General features: G+C 38.9%; 1 protein-coding gene across 2 annotated transcripts in view; it reads left to right on the top strand.

Annotated features, from left to right (window-relative positions):
- The window catches only part of GASK1B (golgi associated kinase 1B), a 42,827-nt gene extending 27,924 nt beyond the window's left edge, over window positions 1–14,903 (top strand). For both annotated transcript variants that reach the window (XM_033421557.2, XM_004266166.3), the window contains exons 4-5: window positions 7,986–8,212; window positions 11,132–14,903. In XM_033421557.2, coding sequence (XP_033277448.1) covers window positions 7,986–8,212; window positions 11,132–11,339 — 435 coding nt within the window. In that variant the 3' untranslated portion in view covers window positions 11,340–14,903. The remainder of the gene's footprint in view (window positions 1–7,985; window positions 8,213–11,131) is intronic.
- Window positions 14,904–16,401: the final 1,498 nt, after the last annotated feature.

Raw genomic sequence — 16,401 nt, 5'->3', positions numbered from 1 at the left:
ATCTTTCTTATAAAGAGAGCTGATTTCCATAAAAAATAAGTTTCAATAACTTTGGGGTATGTTACATTAGGTTGTGTTAATCATTGTTAAAGAAAAACTATTCCATGGTGCTTGTTAAAGATGGTAAATCAGCCTTTGTTCACGATCATCGAAATAGGTGTAGGGATCACTGCAGTGGGATTTTACAGTGGGGAGAGAGATGGGGCTGAACCCAGAATACAGCAGTGCAGGTGGGAACGTATAGCCGGGTGTGTGGGGGGGCAGAGTAGGGGTCAAGGGGTGAAAAATGGCTAAGAGCAAACATCCGGGGGAAGGGGAGTTCCAGGTAAAGTGACCTAACCAGATTCTTGCTAAAGACAGGTGCTCAGACATCACCTTTGGGATAGTGGAAGCTGAGGACCCAGGTTAGGTATTGAGCGTGATCAGGTAGCTGTAAGGGTGAGGGCTCCTGGTTAAACTGACTTTGCAGGTTTCTTGCTAAAACTTGATTTTATAAGGAAGGGTGTGAAAAGCCTCGGAGAAAGTTCAGGAGCCTGACTTTGGTCAAGCACAGAATCTTTGTCAGCATAATCAGCATTGTGTTTTGCTATAGTCATTTAGTTTATCTTTACTCATTTTTGTCACTGTCCTTATAATAAAATACTACATAATAGAGGAAAATAAAACAGATAGAAATTCCATAAGAATGCTAAAAATGAATACACGTCAAGTCACGCAAGGGGAAAGCTTTGAATGAACTGTTCCCTGAGATGTAAATGTACATCATTTAAAAATTATTGGCAACCCTGTTTAATGTTAAATCATTAAAAATGCTGTTTCATTTCATTGAAAGTATTTTTAAGAAAGTGTACTTATATTAAGGTTATTTTATTGCTGTTTTAAATATTTGCTTCATGTAAATCCATTCTATAAATCAGAATTCCATAAAATATTTACTGTTTTTCTTAGTCAAGTGCTTTTTGTAAATCTTTACAGGAAGGTGGGTGTGCCTTTGACAGGCTATTTTCACGCAGCTCTGCTTGTGCAATTACAGAATGTGAAATTTCTTTCTCTAAAAATAGATTGTCACTTGCCTGGTGACAAGTGACTCTTTCCAGAGTCTTTCTGTGGCAGAATGATGTTTGACTTCTGGTATTTATTCAGAGGTACATGAATTCAAGTACTGCATCTGTAGAAATAGATCCAAATGTATTGTAGCATTAAAAATAGTTTTACTTATATATAAAAAAACACTGTTAGTCTTTACTTATGATTCAGTAATGGGACAGAAACTGGAGCGTCTGCATGGAATTGGTATATACTGATAGTTATTTTTAAGCGTGGAATTCTGGAGGATAGGCGGTGTAGAGCCATGACTGCTGTTTACAGAGGTTGAGGCACAGGGGAACCGATGCCCATAGTTAGATCTATGTACCGCAAACGATTTTTACTTTTCTCATCGTTCACCAGCTACTCTGCTGGTCACATTTGAATGCATACTCATCTAACAGGCTAGCTGCTGCCATGGTAGCACAGAAGAAAAATGAAACCTATTATTTCATGAGATGAGAGTTCCCTAGCTATACAGGTGCAGACTGGTGAGAAGGATGCTTTTGCTTTTGCTTTGTTGAGCTCCCAAGGTATGGGCCTAGGTCTGTGATCACAAGTACCATAGGGACCGCGGTGCTTGTCTGAGGTCGCCCTTCTCTGTGATCTAGTAGAGATCCACACACCCACTAGACCACAGGGATCCAAATCTGGTTCCACTGATAACATGGCAACAGTGCGTTGATTGACATCAAGACAAATCCAAGTACGAGGATTTTCCAACGTGAGTTATTAGCTGGCAAGTAAGTCAGTCCATATGCTTGTGTTTCTCTTCCTAGGGTGGGGCTGACAATTCTCACTGTTTTTTTGCCTTTTTGAGATAAAATATGTACTGAAAGTTTTCTCTCCGTGCATTTTCTAAAAACAAATGAGGTGTCAAGTGAGACCACTGGAATTCAAAGGAATCTTCCAGAAAACTGCAAATGACAATGCTATTGTTATTTCTGTCACATGTGCGTGTTGTTTTTCAAATGCCTCTTGCATGCAGGGTGTTCCATGGACTCCCCGTGGGCTGTGAGACTCCGTGGTCCACAGTTAGTGAAACTGAACCACGTAAAGGCGCCAATCAGAAGCAAACGAGGAGGACAGGCAGCCCTGTTCTTTGCTCCCTGCCCATCTTTCCCACTCCATCCACTGGATGCTGTTCTAAAAAGACCCACGTCTTACTCTACCGGAATCGTTTTGTTCATTTGAGTCTTCCCAAAGAAGACAATGTTTTGGAGGAGCTTTGTAAATAGCCAAATGCAAAGCGGATGCTCTCGGGAGAATTCTGTCCATGGTACACGTATGTCAAGTGCCTGCTCTGTACCAAGCGTCGGATGAGTTACTACAGTGAATTGTTCAATTCCACTCATTACATGTTTTATTGTGTAATTTAAACTTTCTTTATAAAATGCAGTTTTCTTTGTAAAGGGGCAGTTTTAATGTTTTAAATTTTATTTACATTTTCTTTATTTTTTATTTGAAGTATAGTTGATTTGCAATGACTCAGGTGTACAGCAAAGTGATTCAGTTTTTTTTTAAACATCTTTATTGGAGTGTAATTGCTTTACAATGGTGTGTTAGTTTCTGCTTTATAACAAAGTGAATCAGTTATACACATACATCTGTTCCCATATCTCTTTCCTCTTGCGTCTCCCTCCCTCCCACCCTCCCTATCCCACCCCTCTAGGTGGTCACAAAGCACAGAGCTGATCTCCCTGTGCTATGCGGCTGCTTCCCACTAGCTATCTGTTTTACGTTTGGTAGTGTGTATATGTCCATGCCTCTCTCTCACTTTGTCACAGCTTACCCGTCCCCCTCCCCATATCCTCAAGTCCATTCTCTAGTAGGTCTGTGTCTTTATTCCTGTCTTACCCCTAGGTTCTTCAGTTTTACATATATATGTTCTTTTTTAGGTTCTTTTCCCATTTAGGTTATTACAAAATATTGAGTATAGATCCTGGTGCTCTACAATAGGTTCTTGTTGTTTATCTATTTTATACATAATAGCATTTATATTTTAATCCCAAATTCCCAACGTATCCCTCCCTTCCTTTCCCCTTTGGTAACCATAAGATTGTCCTCTGAGTCTGTGAGTCTGTTTCTGTTTTGTAAATAAGTTCATTTGTATCGTTTTTTTTAGATTCCACATATAAGTGGCATCATACGATATTTGTTTTTCTCTGTCTTACTTCGCTTAATACGATAATCTCTATTTTATCATCTTTTAACAAAGCAACAGGCCACATGGAATATGGGGCCCGGGGAGAGAAAAGGCAAAACCACTAGGTTTTTCATGGCAGACCATTTGAGAAGCATTGGTCTAACATACCCTCAGGTTCTCTAAAGATGCCTTTGGATTTGCTACCTTCATGCCTTTGCATATTTTTTAGCTAATACTGCCTGTCTTTTAAAACCCAATTATAATATCCTCTCCTTCATGAATTTTCCCTGAACTCTTGCACTGAAGTTCTTTGTGTTTCTGCTGAAACCTGTGACCAGTACTTATTGCAAGTTGGGTCAGTTAACATTCTGCACAAATGTACTCATCTCTCTGCAGCACCGTGTTGGAGGATGCCCCTGAGAAACACAGGGTGATGGACATCTGGGTTGGAAGCCTGACTTTTGTCATGTGTCAGCTGAGGGACCTTGAGTCAGTCCTCATTCATCAAATGGGACTCTCGTTAGCACTTAGCTCTTAGGGTTGCTATGAGGATCGAATAATCCACGTAAAGGATTAAGTGGACAATTCCTGGCACATACCAAACACTCAGTAAATGACTGCTATTATGTTTTTCATTATTAATATTAGCAGCATGTTTAGAATATTTTTATTGCCTTTGTTCAGGCAGTAAAATTAATCATTTAATTGCTTTACTTTGAGGAAAAAGAGATAAGAAGAAACTCCCACAGATCCACTCTTTGAAGACACAGGTAGAAAGGGCGGGGTGCAGAAGTATGGGGAGTGACTGGATTTCTGCAGGTTTCTACTGGGCCTTAGAGAGCTAGGCAGGGCAGCTGAGACATCCTGGTTTGGGCTCTGTGCACATAACTTGAGTCACTCTTATGATACTTTTTCTTACAGACAAAACTCACACTACCAAAAGGAAAATGGGATTAAAAAAAGAAACTTGAGAAGAAGGCAAGATATCTAAAAATATCCCCAACAACAAAATATTTGGCAGGAACACCTGAATTTTCTGAGTATAATTTTAGTTAGGTAAACATTGAAAAGATATATTTTCCTAAAAGAGGAAAGAGTCATTTTATAGAAACTCATCATTGGCAGGAATCTTCAGATTCAGAAGATCAATTTTGCAAAAGATTTTCCTTGTTTTAAAGAGTAAGAAGATGTGAATTTGAACAAGTTGCAATAATGGTGATCAACACCTAACTGCTTAACTGACAAGATTTACCCCCAAATAGGTTTCTTTGTAGGATTATTATCTAAGAACATAGACATGTAGATGGTAACTATGGTGCCTGATCATGTGACACTTAAATGTGTGGACTAAACAAGTACATATATTAAAACCATATTTATGGATATATAGATGTCTAGGATGTGCTTTATTGGGCCTTAAAAAGTGGGTAAACTCTGCTCAGTGTAAGTGGAAGTATATTCAATATATAACTAAATTAAATGCCAAGCAAAATGGTGTTGAATTTAAGGGAGTGGATTATGGTTTTGTGGTCAAATTATTTTGGGAATATTGAATGTCAATTTGAAAGGGAGACTATAAACAGAATTCTGGGAAGAGCTAGGAACAAGATTTAAGAGCTGCTTAAGCCCTTGCTAGACAAGGTTATTAATACAAAGACATAATTTACTATAGTTGGATGCTAAGAAAAACAAAGTAAAACTCAGAGTATTTAAAGCCTTGCAATCTGATTCTCTATCTGTAGGTGTACACACACACACCACACACACTCAACGTGTGTTAACATACCCACCAGGTACCTGCATAGATCTGAACAAAAGGAACGATAAACATTTTTGGAAGAGAAGTTAAGCTGAACGCACACACCCAGTTTCAATAACAACGTCTGTGAGACTTGAAGGGCACAACAGTCTGACAGGGAAGTGGTGAAATCATCACAGACTGTTGAGTGATTCAAAATGAGATCAGACAAAACACTTTAAAAGTGCACTGTTTGAAACAGTCCAATGGTAGAAGATAGTGAAAAGATGCCCTAAGTCGGTCTGTCCCACTTCTAACTTTTAATGCTTTCTTTTAGCTTAAAAATAGAAAAGTATAATATTTACAGAAGTACTAAAAGTTAGGCCTGAACGTTAAAGTGCTTGTAATTTAGCAATAGCATATATGATACTCGTGTCCTTGTTGTAGAAACAACAGAAATATTGCTATATGTCTTGGTCCTTTCCCGCTACTAGAAATCAAAAATGAAGAAAGAGCTTAGGGTTCAGAGCACCATTTAAGAACTGGCTGGTAGATCTGTCGTTAAAATTTAAGTTCTAATCACACATATCCAACACAACACACCTTGATTTTGTAGCCAAAATGAAAGAAGATTAAGTTTTTCCCCCTGTATATAATGTCATTATAATTGGATAAAAACATGTGAAGATGATGGGAAAAGGATTCTTTGAGAATTATTAGCTAATGTATATAAAAAAGAGACATTGGAAAGTGACTGGCAATATAATTTTATAGACAAGCCCTCAAAAATAGCCCACTCTCAAAAATCCTCTCGAGTCCAATAAGCAAACTTTTAAAACCCCACCCCCAAAGGGGGGACATTGGGTGAGACGCATTCTCTAGAAGAGTTAACTTTACCTTCTCCCTGACCCCCCGATGGTCACTCAAAAACTGGTGAGCATATACAATCTCTCTGTATCATTTGGTTTCTCTTATAGTCAAAGGCAGTCAGGGTGCTACATAAAATACATCAAATTGAGAAGAAAGGGCTCAGTACATTTTTCTAATAGCTTCCAACTTATGCTTTTTTCCATTTAACCTGCAGTCCTATGGTTGGGCATTCTTGCCCACCTTTGGGAAACTTTGAACCAGCCCCGGGAACTCACCATGCCCTGGAGTCAGCCGATGTGATGTTTTTGGATAAACCACTGGTTAGGTTCATGACCCTGTGGATCGGCTGCCTGGAGCCAGTTCTGCCAGAGCCCTCCCTGATCTGTAGACTGTTTCTCGACCAGCACTGTACCCTCCGAACTGTCCAAGTGCTTGTGGTTCATGGGCCACCCCATCCCACGTAACTGCTTTTATATAAACCTCATAGAAAATTGGCCTATGCTAACTTCTCTTATAATTCCTGCTTCCCAAAGTGTGCTATTTGACACCAAGTCTACTTATCTGCAGAAAACAGAGAGGAGGGTCCTTTGTCCAGTTCTCAAAGTTTGCTGTGGTAGTGAGACAAGATTAAACCACTGCATTTTCCTCCGGAAGTAGTGCTGGTGGAGGGGTGCTGGCCATGGGTGACATTTGCCTTGGTGCCTGGCCCACTGCTAGGGGGTAGAAGATGTTACATAAACATCTGTTGCATGAATGAATGAAGAGTTGTTTCAAATTAGGCTCAATTTTGGTAGTACTCTTTCTGCATCCGTTCCTTAGCAAGTGGCCACAGCCCCACAGGATCTGCAAAAACCCAGGAAGAAGAGAAAGGATGGGAGTTTAGTGACAAAAGAATAAAAATGACACTCTGTGTTGAGCCATCTTTTGAATTTTGAGCGTATGTACAATCTTCTACTAGCCTTAAACTATTCAACGTGACGTATTGGGGGGAAATCGTGGCATTTTGAAGAAAAACACAACTGTGTCTGAATCTTAAATTTGCTACTTACTAATATTTAAGTAGCAGAGCGGATTATTTAACCCCTCTGAGGCTCAGTTTTCCTTCACTGAAATGGAGAAATTACCTTTTGCCTTGGAAGCTTTTTCTGAGGTAAATCACTTCATATAGTGTGTGCGTTGTGTCTCAACAATAGTAATGACAGTTTTCTTTTTTTTTTTGAGTATCTTCTAGATGCCTGGGTCAGGGCTGGTGTGTGTCCAGACACTTTCATTAATCTTCCCACTAAATGCGCAAGGTGAATAGTTTCATTCCCATTATGCAGATAATTAAACTGAGAGTCAGTAACGTAAAGGGATCTATACAAGGTCGCGGAGCTGAAAAGTGTGAGAGAAGAGACTTGAGTTTAAATTTATCTAACTCCTGAGCCTAGGCTTTTCTTTAACCTGATTAATAAATATTATTTCTTCCCTTGCCCAGAAGAAATGGAAGTAACCCAATTCTCCCTTTCCTAGTTAATCTGTTTGCCCTCTTCTAGAGGGTAGTAGCCTTATTACCCACAATAAACACCAATAGGCCCAACTGTTCTGCTCACTCTGGTTACTTATTTAAAATCTAACTCTGGGCTCCATACATAGAGTGTTCTTGGCTATCATTACTGGATCGCGCATCTTTTCAATAGATTTCTTCTCTGTTATTTCACGTTAGACACTGCAATACTGAAATCCAGAGAGGTTAGGGGATGCAGTCAACTTTTAGAGCCTCTGAGATCACTCAGGGTTTCTGGATGTGTCAAAGTACAATTGTTTCTATCTTCTGTCCCGAGTAGCACCAGAGCAGAGATTCTTCTGGCCACGCATCGGTGTATGATGTCAGTGGGAACTCTGAATATTAAGGGTGGAGATGCTTAGCTTGGACGACCTGCCTTTGGAGCTGTTAGCAGATCTGGCAACGCTTAGACCCATCGCTGAGTCAGAAGGATATGAACCTTGGACTTTAAGTGTTGCCTTTAATTAAATGAGCCTGGCCCCAATTAGATCCTGGCAAGTCAGCTGTTTAGAAAGCGCTCATTCTTTGGAAATCTTCCGACTTTCCCAAGTTTTGTTTTTACTCAGCATCTCAGAATTGTTTTTGTTTTCCCTTTTAAGATTTATAATCGCTTGGATATAAACTGCTGTGGGTTCCGACCTCGGAAGGAAGATGCCTGTGTACAGAGTGGACGGAGGGCGAAGTGCGACAACCAGGATGCCGTGGCTCTAGCCCACATTGTCCAGCGAAAGCAGGACCCAAGGCACTTGGTCTTTATAGACAACAAGGGTTTCTTTGACCGAAGCGAAGATAACTTGAACTTCAAACTGTTAGAAGGCATCCAAGAGTAAGTTTCTTGATGTAGTAACATCTGCAGGACATTACATTTCTCTTGAATAAGTAGTAAGGTCTGGAGAAGGCTCACATCCTGTGTCTGATCAATTTAGCCCTTAAAGAGAATCTGGGAATGGAAGCCCAGAGAAGGGAACCAAACCCAAGGGGAACAGAATAAGGGTGCCGCCAGGTTTTACCGTCACTGACCCGTGCAACCTACAAAGGTCCTACTGAGTTTCACCTCCATCATGTGGCTTGACCCTCACTGTGAAAATTCACGTGGGTGAGGTTGGAGTCATGTGGAGGTCTGTGGAATAGGAAGCAGCACAGCAGGGGTGAGCAGGTGACAGGGGCTCCATTACCAGGGCACAGGACCTGGGAACTAACAGACGAGCTGATATTGACAAGGCAGGATGTCCAAAGGCAGAATAAACTCAGTGACTTTGATCAGCGCATGGGAAGTCAGAGCCCGTCGGCTGAGTAGGACATGGTAGCCAAAGACAATGGCTGTTTAATTCAAGTAGGAGGGTTTCTGAGCATTTGAAGATCCTTCCATAGACATAGATTATGGGGAAAAGTATCTTGAGCTTACACTCAAGAAGGATTTGGAAATATAGGAAACTAAGACACTCCATAGTGGCAGGAACCTCACTGCAGAGTCTGAGCTATTCGCCCCCAACCATGGAGGCTGAGGCTACATTTCAGTGCTTCCCCCCAAAAAGCACACTTCATAGTCTTTGTACCTTAGTGAGAAATCAGGGTCACTAAGGAACTGGGGTGTGTGTCTGAACTTGAAGATAGAAGGGTGCTTCAGTGAAACAGTCAACCGGCCTTTTGTGAAACTGAGTGACTGCTGGGGACACATGAGCGAGCCTAAAATTGAGGGTAGAAGCCAGGTCTTCCAAGACCAAGTCCAGTAATTTTTCTGCAGTGACTCTTGGTGTTTCTGCTGTTCCTATTTCTCTTGTTAATAAAACTCTGAAGCATATTTCAACAATTCTTCCTAGCTCCATGAATGAGGTAATGTGGATTTTATGGTCTTTTGACACTAGAGACAATGAGAGTTTCAGGAGCCCCACTTTCATGAGTTTTTGTTGTGTCTTTCCCTGTTAATATTCATTCTTCACATCTGTTTGTGGACTGAAGGTAGAATATGTGGATTCTCTTAGATTCTCTCTTCTAAGTGTCTAAGTTCAGGAAATTTTATGTGTAGGAAAATTTACATACTAGAGACATCACTTACTGAGTTGGTATTACGGGGTCTTCTTTAAATCCCTGCATTTCCTCTTAGAATTAAGTGTATGCCTGGAGAATCCATCTATCCTATACATTCATAAAAATATGAATCACGTTTTATTTATGCTTTCAAAGAGGATTTAACCTTAAATGCATTATGAGGAGTAATGAGTTTAAAGTTAAATCTTCTTTGAATATGTAATTTACCCATTCAACAGCAAAAATGAAGACTTTGCTAAGCCAGATTTATGCATAGAATATTTCTATTAATCAGTGTAATGCAAAGTCAGGTAATTTTTTTGATTTTCCTTTATGAAAAGGATGAGTCGCTAAAGAGATCCATGGTTTTAGCAGTTTCATCTCGTACATTCTGCCACAGCTAAATTAGTTCAAGGGCCATAGAATTTATAAATCATGGATTATTAGTACTTCGTAGAGCAAAAATTCTTACTTAATTAGTACTATGGTCACTAAATTATATAGGACATGTCTTCGGGGAGCTCCGAGCATCTGATTAGCATCCTTTAAGCACGTCCAGCTCTGTGGCCTTTGGTCTCTCTGCAGCATCAGAAATGCTGGAGCACGTGGATTGCTGTATTCACGCTCCCTCAGTGCTCTCCCCAGCTTGCTCCACTGACTTTTGGAGAAGGTACTTAGAGGCCTGAAACTTCTGGCAGACTGTATGCTTGAAACAAGCATATGTTCTGTTTTAGTTTTTATATGTTCTGTTTTAGCTTTTAAGGAACAACTAAGTTTACTATTACACCCCAATATTTGTACTGTGCTTTCATCAGCATTTTAATGAAAGCTTGGAGAGAGGCCAAATTGGAGATTCAGCAAAACATTGCAGGTAATTTTGAACCAGAAATTGTACTAAGTCCTTCAGATAATGTATATGCTAGACCCCTGGCTTTATTCTTCCTAAATGAAGAGCGGAAATCGCAATGCACTCTCTTTAGGTAATTCAGCAAGGATCCTTCTAAACTGACCTCAGGTTTTCCAGAGAGATGCTTCATTGTGGAATGCCCTGGGTCTCAAACTTGAGTTTTGCTAAATTTATTTGAAAACAATTTAGGATTCCGGTTTAATAGAACGTTCCCAGATTTTTAGAAATCCTGAAGTATTATCTGAACCAAAGGCAGTTCTTTATTTAATTGGGCATTTTGGAATGATTTTTCTTTTTACTACATACATTTTGGATTATTTCTCATTAAGTTCAGTCATGCGTCTTCTCCTCTAGAAGAGTACTCTACTGAAATTGTCAGCACTTTTCTTCTCATATTTCCTTGCATAAAACCCCATGTTGACACTTATGAGGTTACGATTCTACTTGAGTGATTAAAGTGGTTTCTATGGGCGCAATGGAGCTTAAGATTGAGGAAAGTATTTTTCCAGGTTATCAGAATCCATTCTCATTCCATGCCTCTCTTTGCATACATATTGTAACCTTAAGTTAGACATTGGTATTTATGTCAAGTTCTCAATGGTATAGAAGATGCAGTTCCCTTGAAAGCTGTTCTTCTAGTACGTAATTATTAAGAGATGTGTCAGCTTGACAGTGACAAAAAACATTTTGATTCTCAAGGTATTATCTGATAGTGTGATTTCTGCCAGATTAATGAAGGGCAGAGCCATGGGGTAAGGCATAATATTTCCAAGCAATTACGAAGAATGAAATATCATTTTCTCTTTTTAGGTTTCCTGAATCTGCAGTTTCTGTTTTGAAGAGCCAGCACTTACGGCAGAAACTCCTTCAGTCTCTGTTTCTTGATAAAGTTTACTGGGAGAGTCAGGGAGGTAGACAAGGAATTGAGAAGCTTATCGATGTAGTTGAACAGAGAGCCAAAGTCCTGCTCACCTACATCACTGCACATGGGGCCAAAGTGTTACCTATGAATGAGTAGCAAAAGGTCTTGTGGCTAGAGTTCTACATATATTTATGCATTTTTGTTTTGGGGTCAAGTACACAAACCTCAAGTCCTTTTAGGGATGAGGCAGTAGCGATGAATACACAAAATAACTGAATTTAATCAAGTATATATGATGAGCCTGAACACTATAAGCAGACTCTAAAAGCTTTTACAATTATACTGCTACAAAAGGTGTACATTTTCCTTCAACACCATGACCTGTGAGTCGCAACATCTGAGCACAGAATGGTTGCAGTTATTATCCCAGCTAGCCGTGTTAAAATATCTGTCGTGTCGGTTAGTGTGAATCAGACGTAGTGACTCCTTTAATAATTTGCTGCTCTGATGGGAACGGCTCTGGATGTCCTTCTGTTGCTAATTGTTAGAACATAGAGCAGTCTCAACACTATGCACAGGCAGCTCTATGTTGGAAATTGGAGGTGTATGATCTGCAGAAACCTCAGAGCTTACGGTAATTCTTAGGAGAAATGGTGGTTTATTTGTAAAACCCCCAGTGTATATTCTATTGTACCTATAAATGATCAGCCAGCTCTGTGATCCTGAGCTCAAGAATCGCATTTTCCATTCCTTTTTAGAGAGGTATTTGTTGCCAGTATAGAAACCATCCATATCCGAAGATTTATACGTTAAGTAGTTTTGCTCTCTCAGTTTCGCTCCAACTTACGTCTAGTGGCTTAGACATTCAGCAGTTATAAGGTATTTACACATGTGAAACTATACTTACAGAGTAGCTTTTTGTTAAGTGGATGCTCTTTTTACACTTTTTGTCATCTTTACCAAGGATATACTATAATTTCTGTATATTTCATTAATAACAGTGGGTTTCTTCTAATTTGTTCTGTGTAATTATATTTAAGCTGAATTAATTGATATTATCCAGATATTGACCATAGGACCGGATACTGAATGTGTTTAAATATATTGTTTGGCTTATTCTAATATGAAAAATATGAACAACATCAATTAAAACCCAACGCTGATCAATTCTCCTCAATGAAAGCACATGACTAGAACTGAAACAGCCAAAATTGTTTAGGCTCAAATAATTCTCTCCGAACTCTACCAACTTCTTAATGAGGTAGAAGGACATGAACACATAGTATTCCTGTGTTGAGTCTTCATGTCCTTGAAGGTGTCCACATAATGGTGTTTGATAGATGGTCACATAGAGATTTCAAATCCTGAACAAATCATTATTACCCTCCCCCCATCCCTTATTAAGAAGCTATTCTACTGACTTCTTTCAGTTTAAAAATACAATTTAAGAATGTTTATAATGCATTCTATCCTCTGTTTTCTCAGTTCTGCATGTTATTCCTAAAATGCACCTCATTTTCTGTGTTCTGATCGAGGGTCACTCAATATCACTGTAAATTAGAACTATTGAAGACATTTTGATAAAGGCTAGCATATCTATAGGTTATAATTTACACCAATGAATGGGGCAGAATGTCAAAATAGCATGTTGAACACAAGAGAAGACAGACCAAGGGAAAAGGAATCATTCAATCATCTAATTATAACTTTTCTAGGGTTGCATTCAAGCCCTATTCTCAGCACCTTCCCTTGCTGGCGGACCCTTGGAGAGCTGGTCTTCAGACGATCTTCTCTTCAGTGTCCCCTCTGTAGCCCTGAGTGCCTCCCCTGGTCCTACACATTCAGTGTACGCTTGGACCCTCATGCGTCTCCACGTCTGCCTGCTGGATTTGGGCTTTTTAAGATCGCTTTATGTCTCAATAATCAGCACATTAATGAAAAATTGGCCTAACAGAAGTCTGGAGATCCAGACTCTACTTTAAAATAACTCTTTGTCAAGTTGCCTTATACCTTGTCTTATCCATGTGGCATATTTGCATTTTAAAATGCTTTTTATGGAATATACCATCTTATCCAAATTTGTGAAATTGATGCTGGGAATATTCCATGGTCCTCAGAAGCGGCTTTAATTTTGCATCTCAAGCTACACCATTTTGGGGTAGCTTTGTCCTCCCACTAGTGGGTCTGATTGTAAGGTCCAGGAACACATGTTTATTTTAGTCACCTTTGCTTTTCAACAATGTATTTTGTTTTGGAATCAGTGAATAATTCATGCTGTATTATTTTTGAATAATGGATGACTGAGGGCCAGGCTTTTCATTCTAATAAGTAATACCCTGCTCTTACTGGAACTAAGGGAACACTCTGTGCCTTTCAGGTATACTCACTATGCTGTGGTTTGGTTCACGTCGCACGTTATGGGGTTTATTTGTAACTTGACAAATTTGAAATAGAGCAGTTTACCTGGGCAGACATACAAAAGCTTATTCTTCTGTGATTATTTTTTTAGCTGATATTATGAAAATAAATATCTAAAAAATATATAATAAAAATATTAGAAATGAAAGATGTGTGCTTTTTATTCGTAGGTGGTTTTTTTGTTGTTGTTTTGTTTTTGTTTTTGTTTTTTTGTAGATGGGCTGCTTTTCAGAAGTGAAGTCTAGGAGAATGTTTGCTGCCTTCATTCATGATAAAAGAAACAACTGAATAGTCAAAAATTGTACTGGATTGTGTTTGTGTACGCATGTATTTGATATCATTAACAGTGATTTCATGACTTCTCTTGGTGTACGTTTAGCATTGTTTTAGGTGGTATGAAAATTAGGTAACAGGTATCATAAACTAGAAGAAAACACTAATTTAGGGTTTTCTTTGCTTTGGGTGAGTCTTACCATTATGTTTAAAGTTTTCTTTATAGTATTCATATTTATTAAGCTTATTAGGCACCTGGGGAGCTTATTAAAATATAAAGTGTTTTAGACTTATGCTCAAAATATTTATAATCCCTGAACTTGTGTAATAGCCTGTTTATACCATTGTACTTTTAAATATACATTAAATTACAGCTAATGACTAAAATAACCTAGTTGTAGATTCATCTACACACTGTCTTATGAAATTCTAATGTTTATCTTAGCACAGAACAACTAATGCCCATCTAGGGCACTAGTCTGAAAATATGATATGGGAATTGTACATGGGTCAAATAAAGATGATGAAGACCTTTCTCTAAAAACTAAATAGTGTCATCAAGAATTAAGAACTTTCATGAATGAAAGATGATTCGACTTGTCAGAGAAGTTTCCAGACACTTGGAAATAGCCAGAAGTGTTCTTTCAGTGCAAGGCTGGGCTTGAGTTTTTATTGAATGGACTATTTAACAGTGCTCTAAAGCAGAGGTTAACTTGTCAATTTTTATCCCAGGGAGATGCAAATCATTTCTGTCTGGTGGAAGAGACAACCCTAATGGTTTTACAGTTTATTACCTTGTTGGACATTAACCAGTTTTTATATCTAGTCCAACCATCTTATCCTAACATAGCCTGTAAATATTTAGCTTTGAAATACTCTTTGAAATGATCTTACCATCTTACTGGTTCCCTTGTTAATTAATTATTTGAATAAAATCTTTGACATATGTTCATTTTACATTTGCATAGGAGTTGCAGTTCTACCTTTTTGAAAATTTTGCTTTAATAAATTTTTGACTGCAGAACCAAATAGTTGTAGTTTCTTGAGAGTCATGATTTTAAAATTTTGAAACTTTAACAACTTTCAAAACAGTCACATAATTTTACGAACTGAACGCTACCGTTTGATCAACAGCTTAAGTTTATTTTCATTTAATCCTTTAATTTATTAAAAATTCTTACTTGATCATCTACTTGAAAGGTCTGACTCAGTCGGGTTACTGGCAGACTGTTTTGTAGCCTAAAAATTCACATGGTATGTGAATGAAGTCACAGAAATCCTTTCTTACATCAGTGTTTCATATGGTTAAATTAGTTCAACATTTTTTTTCACCTTAGAAAGGTATCATTTTACACTCATGTTTCCAAAGTGCATTTAATTTGTTGATAAAAATATGCACAATTTTGCACACATTCAGAAATCCCTATGCATCTTCTTTCTAAAAAAAGTATTGTGTATTTCTTAGCAGCACTTGTCAAGATTTCTAAGGCTTTTGAGACAAAGAGCTAAAAACAAAACAAACAGAAAAACCCTCCCTTGTCAGGGGCTTTTATCACATGCTGCAGAATAGCTAGCTGAGCTATATTTCAAAAGGCAAACTGGGCTGCAGGGAGTGGACCAGTAACTAAATGAGACTGAAACAGCTGTGATTTTGCAAAACGTGCCAACATTTTCTTTAGCTCTAGGACACGAGACATTATCTGGCTCATAAAGTATTCTATGTTATTGGCTCAACTTCTGTTTAGGAGAACAAGAGATCTTGTTCTGTATCCTCATTTCAGATCCTCAGGAGTATTACGAATTGAGGTCAACATTATTATTTTACCTTTTAGTACTTAAAAAATTAAACTGTGAGTCAGATATCTGCTCTAACTTGGTGAGAATACATTACAATGAAACTTGCAAGATTCAGGTCTTTCATAAGAGAATTTTGAAATAATTTATAGCATCTCCTAGGAGAGAGTCAATCTTCCTCTTTCTTCATCAGGTAACAAGTGGCAGTTAAAATATAAGACTTTCCCAAGACTTCTGGTGACAATTGTGGCAGTACCATTTGTGTCATTTCCTTAGTCTTACTTGATTGTTAGTTGCAAGTAGAGATGAACTATGTTTAAAGAGGAGTGATGATGGGCTTCCCTGGTGGCGCAGTGGTTGAGAGTCCGCCTGCCGATGCAGGGGACACGGGTTCGTGCCCCGGTCCGGGAGGATCCCACGTGCCGCGGAGCGGCTGGGCCCGTGAGCCGTGGCCGCTGGGCCTGCGCGTCCGGAGCCTGCACTCCGCAGCGGGAGAGGCCACGGCAGTGAGAGGCCCGCGTACCGCTAAGAAAGAAAAAAAAAAAAAAAAAGAGGAGTGATGGCAGCATCCAGAGCAGGAACTTCCTGATTAAGGACGTAGATTACTAATTAAATCTTGACTTTGTCCCAGGCTACCTACCAGTTTCTAGTAGTAACATGCCTTCAAGTTGTGACAACCAAAAATGTCTCCGGATATTGTCAACTATCCCCTGAAAGGCAAAATCATCCCCTG

This window comes from Orcinus orca, chromosome 4 (genome assembly GCF_937001465.1).
Source record: "Orcinus orca chromosome 4, mOrcOrc1.1, whole genome shotgun sequence".
Classification (NCBI taxonomy): domain Eukaryota; kingdom Metazoa; phylum Chordata; class Mammalia; order Artiodactyla; family Delphinidae; genus Orcinus; species Orcinus orca.
The sequence above is the reverse complement of the archived record's forward strand: the minus strand, read 5'-3'. Positions and strand labels throughout refer to the sequence as shown.